The following is an 11060-nucleotide window of genomic DNA, read 5'->3' as shown; positions in this document are numbered from 1 at the left end:
ATTGAGAGACAGAGAAAGAGAGATGGTTTTGACCATTGGAAAATTCGGTTCAAATCGTTAGCCAGAACTATCAGAACCGCTTCCACAACTTATTCAGCCTAGACTTCGAGACTTCTAGCCAAAATATGAATCACGATTTAGTCCTATCATATAGTGTCAGACGTTGTTGTCTTTTCTTCACCCCCTTTCACAAAAGAGGGAAAACCCGGAAAGTGAAAACTCTTCTGCCCGTGGGAGGATGGAACATGGGTTCGGCACCGTTGACCACGATGGTGTCCACGCCGGAGAACAGGCGCAAGTTCATCACGACCTCTATCGACTTTCTGCGGAAGTGGAACTTCGACGGGCTTGACCTGGACTGGGAGTACCCGGCAGCCAGGGGCAGTCCTCCTGAAGACAAGCAGAGGTTCACTTCCCTTGTTGAGGTAAAGTTCTTTTGAGTGTTCAATGTTCCGTATATCTTTGCAAGTTCAATTAGTTATGTTGACCACAAATAGCCATTAACACAAAAACACACACACACAGACAGACAGACACACAGACACACACACACACACACACAAACAAAACAATATCTCCGTTTTTGATGGAGATGATTACGTTTCCCAGACCATCATACAGAACTCTAGTTAAGATAGCTCGCAGCCTCAATGCGAAAATGGCATAGATTTCCTATGTATAGTCATATACATTGTATTTGCATTAAATGGCACCCGGGTTCCTTTTCTTCTGACCCTGACGCCTATAGGTCAACGACCTGTAAGATGACAGAATCTTAATGAACGCTCTTTACCCTATTCTCTAATTAGCCATTTTCTTGTTTACTAGTTTGGATGTTTGGTTCATCTCTTCTGGTTTTCTCAGTGACTATACACAAAATCGATTTGACATGTACACGTATAACTTTCAATCATATCTTTATATTCAGCATGTACCAGATGTCTAAGTCCATGCCCTAGTCCCCCTCGCTGCAAAATTTCTTTTCTCACACTGTCCGTGACGTCATTCCACAGGAGCTGATGGAGGAATTTGAGGACGAAGCTGACGTCAGCGGGAAACCGCGCCTCCTACTGACCGCTGCCGTACCTGCAGGCGAGGACAAAATAATCAACGGATACGACGTCATGGCCATAGCCAAGTAAGATGCAAGTCTTGTTCAGAAATTTATTCAAATGTTGATAGAACAGAGAAAAAATTAAACACTAATGAAGCTATAACATTCTATTGCTTTCGGCATTTACACGTGGCTGAATCAACCTTTGATTGAATCTGTGCAAAATATCCGATACTGTGTTGAAGAGCAGATAACGTGCTGACGACTAAGAGACTTTAAGGTGAAGCGACGATTAGAAAGTTTGGAAAAGTGGCTGCCATGATCGGTTATGGGTATTGCACATCATCTGCAGTTTGTGCTTAAGCTTTTTAGCTACTCCGGGGAACCTTTTATTGACAGCTGCAACTTTTCAAGTTTTGATCATGACCTGTGTCTGTATTACAGCGAACTGGACTTCATCAACCTGATGACCTATGACTTGCACGGCTCCTGGGATCCCGTGACTGGGTTTAACAGCCCGCTGTACCCGGCAGATGAGGAGACAGGAGACGCCGCGAAACTCAACCAGGTCTGTCCGACTGTCTATCTGACTGTCTGTCTAACTGACTGTCTGTTTACCTGTCCGTCTGTCTGTTTGCCTATCCGTCTGTCTGTTCGTCTCAGGACAGTCTGTCTGTTTACTTGTCCGTCTGCTTGTCTGCCTATCCGTCTGTCTGTCTGTCTGCCTATCCGTCTGTCTGTCTCCCTGTTAATTGTTTGCCTGTCTTTCCGTCAGTCTTCTTGTCTGTCTTTCCGTCTGTCTGTCTGTCTGCCTGTTTGTCTGTTTCTTTTCGTCTGTCTCGCTGTCTGCCTTTCTGTCTGCCTTTCTGTCTCCCAGCCTGTGTGTGTATCCATGTATGTATGTATGTATATGGGTATGGAAGTATGAATCATGGTATTGACAATCGGTTCACATCGACTACGATAGACGAACATCATCATCATCATCAAGTATGTAAAGTTATGTATGTATGCACGCCAAATGGTAGATATGGAGCATCTTACAGTTACGTGGAAATCTATAAGGGGCATCTGATGAGTAACTCTGCAATTGTTTTACTTACTGTATTTTTTTTTCATTTTTTTTTTCATTCTGCAGGAATTTGCAGTTGACAAGTGGATCTCTCTGGGCGCCCCTGCAGAGAAGCTGAACCTCGGCCTCGCCACCTACGGGCGTTCCTTCCGCACCACCGGGGGCAACGGGCTCCGCGACCCGGCCAGCGGCGGCGGTACGGCCGGCCAGTTCACCAGCGAGGCCGGCTTCCTGGCTTTCTACGAGGTAGGATTTTTTTTCCAATTCAAGTTTACGTTAGTTGTTATCAATAGCAATAGCAACCTGTGGACGTTCCGGCGTTGCTATATACCCCTATATATATAATGCTTTACATATATGGGTAACCTGAATTTGTCATTACAGATGTTGGTCTTACATTTCCTGCATTTTATATGTTAGTTTTGCCCGGTATTCTTTGCCGAAACAGAAGTCCAAACGTAGCTATCAATTATTTTTTACGATAAGTTTCGCGTACGCTTGTGTTTCAAGATTTAGCAGTTTCCCACTCATAATTCAATTGACAATGTTCAAAACATAGTGTGTATTTTTTCGAAGACTTTCACAAAGATGCATTTCTACATGTTAAAATTTCATGAAAAGAAGCTGGACTCTATGGTCTATATTTTCCACGCTTTGCAGATCTGTGACATGCTGAACAACGGCGCCACGCGGGAGTATGACGAAGAGCAGGAGGCGCCGTTCGCCTACCTTGGGGACCAGTGGGTCGGGTACGACGACCAGCAGAGCATTGCGGCTAAGGTGAGTCGGAAAACAACTTGTAATGGACATGCCAAAAACTATTTACGACCCCTTACCTAGAAATATAGCTGAGGTAGAATGAATTTGAAGTAGTTGATACTCCACTTCTTTTTTATTTGTCCTCTCTCTGTATCGCATGCACTGCTGATTGTTTCATTACAATTTGCAAACGACTTTTGTACTTATAATGACCGTCGCGATTTTTCTGGGCATCAATTTGATTTACTTGTTCTGTTGAATAAGTACACCCAGTCGGGGCTACCTAAGCTTGTCCAATGCTATTAGAAAGGCTAGCACTCGTGACTGAACAATATTTTTTACAAGACACGTATACAGGCATTTACAATGTATCATAAATATGTTTTACGCAGATTATACAGACGGTTTGTTCTGACGTATGTTCTCATTTTTGTCTCTTGCAAACAGATCGCATTTCTAAAGGACAGGGGCCTGGGCGGGTCCATGGTGTGGGCCATAGACCTGGACGACTTCCGCGGAGAGAAGTGCGGCCAGGGCCCCTACCCGCTCATGACCACCATCAAGACCCTGCTGGAGGCGGAGGAGCCGACAGAAGCGCCCACGAGCAAACCCCCAACACAGCCTCCAAACACGAGCAAACCCCCAACACAGCCTCCAAACACAGAGGCTCCAAGTGTGACACCAGAGCCCGAATGTGAGATGGAGACGACGCCACAGCAGCCCCAGCAAACCAACAAGCCACCCACCAAACCACCCACCAATCCACCCACCCAGCCACCGACGCAACAACCCACCAAGCCACCCACAAGGCCTCCGACCCAGCCACCGACCCAGCCACCGACCCAGCCACCGACCCAGCCTCCGACCCAGCCACCCACCAAAGCACCGACCCAGCCACCCACCAAAGCACCGACCCAACCACCGGTCCAGACAACGGCGCCGGCTCAGCCACCAGGTGAGCAGACTGGAGTTTGATTGCGATAAATTACACTCGTACTATCATTTTGGAACCTTCATGTGCATAACGCTGTTTATCACTCGGTACTCGTAGATGTACATAAGTTATTAAATGCAGGATAAATATGCATATGTTCTGAATAAAAGTTGAAGTAACATATATCTAAAACGCATTGTTTACATCTAACTCTGACACCTGTACCTCCAGCTGTTACCTTCACCTGCGAGGGCCGTCAGAACGGGTTCTACCCGGACCCGGCGGACTGCGCCAAGTACTACCAGTGCTGGGCGGGGAGGGAGTTCCACCGCCCGTGCGGCGGAGGCACGTACTGGAACCAGGCCATCAAGGGCTGTGACTGGCCGCGCAACGTCGACTGTCAGGCACAGAGCGCCAGTGTTCTAGGTGGAGCCCAGAGTGGACAGAGTGGCCAAAGTGGACAGAGTGGTCAGTATGTCTTTGTTAAACAGCTTATCAACAACCTTGATCAGAAACATGCTGTGATATCAAAAGCCTTCATTTTAGTTGGTGTAGGAAACTGCAGCCAAGAAACTGAACTCACTGTTGAAAAACTTAAGTTTAAAGTGCACAAATGACATTTACAAGGACCCAGTCACAATGCTGCTATCATACGTGTGTGTTTCCTTTTTGTTCCGCTAGGTGAGGCCTTCACCTGCGACGGCAAGTCGCGCGGAAAGTACCCGGACCCTGAGAACTGCGGGAAGTACTACCAGTGCGCGTGGGGCGGCAGGATGTTCCACAGGCCCTGTGCACCCGGCACGCACTTCAACGCGGCCACCAAGCGCTGTGACTGGCCTCGAAACGCCAACTGCCAAGTTTAGAGCGGGCGGTAGAGGAGAGGGCGTTGTTATATGGTTTTTGATTGAAGTTCGCGATAACATCGTGCAAGGAGGTTAAATAATTACTTTAGTATTTAACCTCCTTGTATCGTGTAAACACCATGATAGCGACTTGCCTTTCCAAGCAGACGTTCGACTCCAGCTGTTTTTTACGTGTCTTAGTCGATTTTCTCGGGATTTCTATTATGTACTGTTTTCTTTATAGCATTAGACTTGGCTGTTTACTATAGTAACGGTAGGGATGCACTTGCGCTGGATACTTTTAACTGTTATGTTACGGCTGGAAGTTTTTTTAATACATTTTATTGATAAATCAAAAGACATGCGAACGTTGAACCATCCATTTGAAACACAAATAAGGAAATACTAAGAATTATACCTCAAATAATTAATGACTGGAAGTTAAATCTCAGTGCATATATTAGTCTATGCCATGTTATAACTAGACGCACAACTTAATATTTGATTTTTTCATGTCAAGTTCATGACGAATAAACCACAAAGCATTTATTCATACATTCCGATAACAATAACGTTTACAGTAATTTTGAATTAGATGCAAAAAAACATTGTCGTTTTTGTCATTTTACATCTCTATACTGAACAATAAACTTAACAGTAAAACTGCTGCCATTAAAATTCACAATAAACAAATCCATCTACTTAACGTTATAACTCAAGACTCGTTGCGTATATTGGAGCTGATGTATACCTGAACTGTTTCCTTGACCGAGAATTTTAAGAAAAATGCTACGTCGATTACTAACTTAATTTTAAGGACGCAATCCCCATGCATTAATGTAATGTTGGAACTAGTAAGGCACATATCTCAAAAAAAATCATGTATAACAATTAATGTTTGCTCTTGACGTACAGTTATCATAGAAATCATGTATAATCAAAATGTATAACAATATCATAAAGTATTAATCGCATTATACCTCATTGTCAAACTGATTTTTATTGTATGTGTCGATAAATGGTGTCATGCACTACTTCAATCTTGAATAAAGCCATGGAACAATCCTATGTTTGAAATTCCTTTGTCTTGCTTTTATAGAGGGACTCTGCTGTATCAACCATCGAGAGAAGGGCGAATTATTTACGCAGAACGATTTGGCTGTATTGGAAGGACCATCTTACTTAAAGTAGATCCTTTGAAGTGGGGAGGGAGAGACATGCACGTTTTTTTTTCAAATGTTCGAAATTCGTATTGAAAAGAAGATCATTACCTACTTGAAAATATAGAAGTATTGCGATCAACTGGTTTGTTTGTCATTGTGTGGGTTAGCAGTTATAAGATTTTTTCAGAGTGGCAAAATGTTAGCCAGAAGTGGTATAATGCAGCATGGTTTACCTGACAGTGACTTCAAAGTCCATTGATATAGTTGGCTGGTGCAATATACAAATAGTGCCCAGTTGATAATGTTATAGTGGTGGCTTGTCAGGTAGTCTTGTCTTCTTTTAAAATTTGTTCATGAATATACAACAGTAAAGGAGTACATACCGGAATACCTATAAATACATAAACCGTTCCAACGAATATCTTTACAGCAGTAGGGACAGATAAAGAGTCCCCAAAGTTTGTACAATATCAAAGTTCATGAGAAAGGGCGCAGGTGTAGAACACGTCTGAAGGTTATAGGTAGTTTACCAACGGACTGCGTACTCTAAACTTATCGTGCAAAGTCCTTTACGACACGTGGTCAAAACAACATATAGTGTACCTGGATTGCTGTACATTTGATCCATGCAGATCATAACGCGCAGGTGTTCATGTTTTATAGTTATATAAATATGATGGTTTCACGGAGTTAAGGATACAGTCTTTATGTCCTTAGTAAGAATACAACATAACGGTACTAACATTTATAACCATTACAAATGTTCAGGCAATTACAAAAAGAGAAGAAAAAAAAGGCAAGCGAACATAACAAAAATACGCTTTTTTTACACTCAATGAGTGAGAAAAATAAGGAAATGCAACCAAATCACTACTGGCGAGCCCAGTCGAACGTTTGTACTTTTCCACCCAGCCCACTCCGCCCGGTCATACGGCCGGCCGGGCTAAACCAAACAGGGATATAGAAGAATTCCGAATAAACATGCTACAGTATTTGCGTTGTGACCACAATTGGAACACATACAGACAGGATAACCCGTTCTGATTGGTGCTTATTACCTTCTTATCTCTAATGAGATGATAAATATCTTTATCCCGGATGAGGAGGTCTATATAAGCCCGCCAGCCACCACCGTACGATTCTCAACCTCGGTGCGTATCCCTTGTGGTGTCAGCGCGCCAAGACAAAGAAGCGACCCGCAGAAGTTTTGTCATTTGTCATAAGGTGAGCATTTCATTTTGTCTTAAAAGCTTAGCATTTCTTTTGTATAGTCTTAGTGCCTGTAGGAAGCGGGTCGTGTGTCCTGAATGTTAGGCCCATTCCTCTTTGATCGAAAAATTGTGTGACATATTGTTCTCGAAATAATTCTTCAAGTTCATTAGTGAAAAAAAAATCATTGATACCAGTAGCAACCATCATTGAACTTGATATTTCTGTTAGGCCACACTGATTATACTATGGATGACATTCTCAGGGTATACGTACTGCGAAACGGATGAAAGCGTACAAAAAAAAGTTGGCCCAAAAACGTTAAAAATCTAAGTGGCCAGGAAGGTTGATTGAATGACAGTACTCACAAAGAACGGTGTACCGAACAATAAATCCTTTATTTTTCAACGGTTCTTTTAAGTTTTCCTGCATGAGTTGGAAAACTTCACCCATCGCTCGAAATACGATTTGTGCAAGGAGTAAGTTCTACGACAGGGAAAGAGGCATAGACATAGAGATAAATATTTGCTTATTTTGTAGCTTCTTTTTACGATTTACAGTATGGAAACTGACGTAATGCGATACGCGAGTTCACGTTATATATTATACAATCAAGTCTACGTGGCTTACTACACAAAATATAGTGTTTAAAGGAACTTTAACATAAGGGTTTTCCTGTCGCAAAGCAAAGCTTGAAAGCCAAGTTGGCATTTAGCTATGGCTTTAAGCTAGCACCATGATAGTACCAGCGGTATCTCATATCCAGGTGTAAGGTGTGGCTCTAAACCAATGCTGTCTTTTTTTAAAATTTGCTTTGGGGCAGACGAGGACAATGTGGCAATGCACTCAAGTTAGTGACTTATTTCAACAGTGCCACACAAAAAGTACAGGCAGAAGGCAAAGGTAGTATTTTCTACTACCTCGACCAAAGTCAGGTACCTGAGTGAAGTGAGGAAGGTCGTGTCCTGCTGTCTGTCCATACTTAAAAAAATAGTTTAAACAAAATACTCAGTAATACAAACAACATGTAACAATTCCATTAAGTGTTATTTGCAGCACGAATCATTTATATACTTGTAGATCAGCGACACACTATTTAAGTACCGCTAAGCTGACGGCTATCAAACTCTGACTGACACTCTGACGTAATTCAATAGTAGTTACACCACGAACCGGAAAAATACCAAGTATGCTGTTTGACTAGTGATACCAGTCGGCTATTTGTGGTACATAAATACGTCTTCATATCAATCATATGCACATCTGCCGGATCCTGTAAACACCATTCAACCAGTTCATATGATAAGATAGTCTACCTATCTATAAGTGCATACACCAATAACGACTTTTGCTTGCGCGCATTCACGTAATATCCGTTCAAGTACTGTTTGTTATAAAACTTGTGTTTGAGAGAGAAGGTGGTCAGACACTTTATATAGATTAAGATAGATACTTAAAACGAATTGTTAACTGTACTTCAGACACGAACAGTAGAGGAAAGTGGCATGTTGTGTAAAAGTGGCATGTGATCGTGTAATAAACACCATTTGGTATGCATTCACAATAATGGCATATGTTTACTTTTCGTCGGTGAAAGTTTAAATGTTATACCGACGTTTAGACAGGTCGTCTTAGTTTTTATGTTGGGAGGATTAAAACTCAATTTGGAACTACTAAATGTTTACAAAGAAGGCGTGGTGCGAAAACTTTGAAATCCATAAATACACGTATTAGAAGTTTCAGAAGTTTACTTGCAGAATTCCAGACGTTTGGTTCGTTTCTTTCGTGGATTATAGAGTTACCTGGTAGCTGGGGTGGGGTGGGTTTAAGGTAGACATGAAGATAGAAAGCTGTCTCGATGTCGTCTTTGTCTTGCTATAGATAGTCTATCGAGTAGGTTTAGGGACGTTCAAGCTGCAATGTTTCGTGCTAGGATTTTGTCTGTGGCCCCCGACGTCGCCCTCTTTCCACAGTGCCCTGTATAAATGCTTTAGCCAAGTTGTAAAATTATAAAGTTACATTACTTTCATTTTTGAGGTAGAAATAGAATTGTGGAATATTATGTTTTTGGTGCATCTAGACCTTAAGATATTTTTTTCCTCTCTTGACAAACAGGAACACAGAAAAAGACGAAGATGTTGAGTGTTCTATCCCTGCTGTGTGTGATGTTCTGCCTGGGGCAGGCGTCTGTCATCCCAGCACAACGAGCAAGTCAGTGTCTCGCCATTTTTTTAAAACTTCTGCTCCTTCCTGCCTTAGTCTATGTCAATATTACGCATTTAACTTTCGCAGTACATGTTGATATTTTGTACATCATGGCAGGTTGACGATAAGTCGCCATAGCGGTAGCGACGAATATTTTGATATTATGACTAAAGCCTTCTGCCATGCAGCACCGCCAAAAAGCTGGCAATTATCTACATGTAACAACCCAGAAACAGCTTTGTTTTTTTTATCTGATGCAAAAAAGAAAAGTCAGTCATTATTTGGATGTTTGACAGTCATCTGGGCATCTGAAACACCAGCACGAATATGCGTCAACTTTTCGGAGACGTAATGCCAGGGGCTCAAGAACTTGGATTCTAAGGACACAAGGGCCGGACACATGTTGCGCCATACAATCGTCGCGCTGAGTGCATTATTGGGTCAGTTCTGCATGTGTCATGGAAAATTCCGCTGTTTTGATGCGGAAAAGTCTGTCTTAGATCATTGTCAGTGGTTGGTTCTGTCACAGCCTAATTGTGATATCAAAATCGCACGAGGACTCATTTATTTTTCGTATTTGTTTTTGACCATACTTTGTAAGACAGAACTAGCCTGGGCACCATCCTATATTTCTACCGGAGCTCCTTTTTTTTTATTCGTTCGGATGACAATAAAGGCAGCCAATTTCGTCCAACTAGCCGAGGCTATTACAAAGCGCTAAGGACCCCGTAAAATTGTATGGTGTCCAGGCTAATACAAAACATCTCAAGCTTTATTTCTAACACTTCGTAGAGACGAGAATAACACGAACCTATGTATTAGTGTCAGGTTAGAATTAAACGCTATCATCATTATATCGCCAGACTACCGCCGCGTGTGTTACCACACCAACTGGTCCCAGTACCGCCATGGCGTCGGCCAGTTCTACCCGGAGGACATTGACCCCAGCCTGTGCACCCACATCATCTACTCCTTCGCCAAGATGACCAACAACCAGCTGCAGCCGTACGAGTGGAACGACGACTCCACCGACTGGTCCACCGGCATGTACGAGAGGTTCAACACACACGTGAAGGTATACCTGATATTATCATGAAAGCTCATCTGCGTTTGTAGTAATCATATGCATAGTACAATACTAAACTTTCTGTGCGAGCTAGAGTGGAGCATACACTCGCATAGAACGTGTTGATGAAGGTTAGACATCCAGGTAATAAGATACGCCAAGAGCAGTTACTGAAGGCAACTGGATATGATTTTAGAAACGGTCAGTTTATGATCGTTTCTGATATCATATCCAGTTCCTTGAGTAACTGTTTTTTTGGCGTACATATAGAACACTTTGTCACCTCTAGTGGAGAAACAGACATTACACATAGACATCATCAACCACAGTGTAGTATCTAAAAACGGAGCTTCAAAAAGACGTTTTGGTTTCCCATAAATTCCCCAGCCCCATGGAGTGAAGACCCTGCTCGGAGTGGGAGGCTGGAACTTCGGCTCCACGGCGTTCTCGGACATGGCGGCCACGGCTTCCGGCAGGCGCACTTTCGTCACGACCTCTATCGACTTTCTGCGGCAGCGCAACTTCGACGGTCTTGACCTGGACTGGGAGTACCCGGCTGCACGCGGCGGGAGGGCGTCTGACAAACAGACGTTCACTCTGCTCTGCAAGGTAAATAGTAACTGGACATATTCGCCCTAAAGGCCCCCTCTCACTTGACGTGCGGCACGCTTGCGACATTGCTGCGTTCGTTCTCTGCGGTACTGTTTTGTTATTTTCTCCGATTTGTTATAATACAGATATTGCTCATATTCAGTA

The 11060-nt window shown here is 43.0% G+C and overlaps 1 protein-coding gene across 1 annotated transcript in view; it reads left to right on the top strand.

The window, feature by feature from the left end:
- Window positions 1-203: 203 nt before the first annotated feature.
- Window positions 204-11060, top strand: part of LOC118413139 (probable chitinase 10) — a 27035-nt gene continuing 16178 nt past the window's right edge. Inside the window, exons 1-12 of the mRNA XM_035816316.1 lie at window positions 204-425; window positions 1014-1138; window positions 1499-1622; window positions 2193-2372; window positions 2787-2906; window positions 3333-3840; window positions 4051-4287; window positions 4501-4680; window positions 4906-4935; window positions 9149-9244; window positions 10102-10313; window positions 10692-10913. Of these exons, the coding sequence (XP_035672209.1) occupies window positions 246-425; window positions 1014-1138; window positions 1499-1622; window positions 2193-2372; window positions 2787-2906; window positions 3333-3840; window positions 4051-4287; window positions 4501-4680; window positions 4906-4935; window positions 9149-9244; window positions 10102-10313; window positions 10692-10913 (2214 nt within the window). The 5' untranslated portion in view covers window positions 204-245. The remainder of the gene's footprint in view (window positions 426-1013; window positions 1139-1498; window positions 1623-2192; window positions 2373-2786; window positions 2907-3332; window positions 3841-4050; window positions 4288-4500; window positions 4681-4905; window positions 4936-9148; window positions 9245-10101; window positions 10314-10691; window positions 10914-11060) is intronic.

This window comes from Branchiostoma floridae, chromosome 4, assembly GCF_000003815.2.
Source record: "Branchiostoma floridae strain S238N-H82 chromosome 4, Bfl_VNyyK, whole genome shotgun sequence".
Classification (NCBI taxonomy): Eukaryota; Metazoa; Chordata; class Leptocardii; order Amphioxiformes; family Branchiostomatidae; genus Branchiostoma; species Branchiostoma floridae.
Note: the sequence above shows the minus strand (reverse complement) of the source record. Positions and strands in the feature narration are given on the sequence as shown.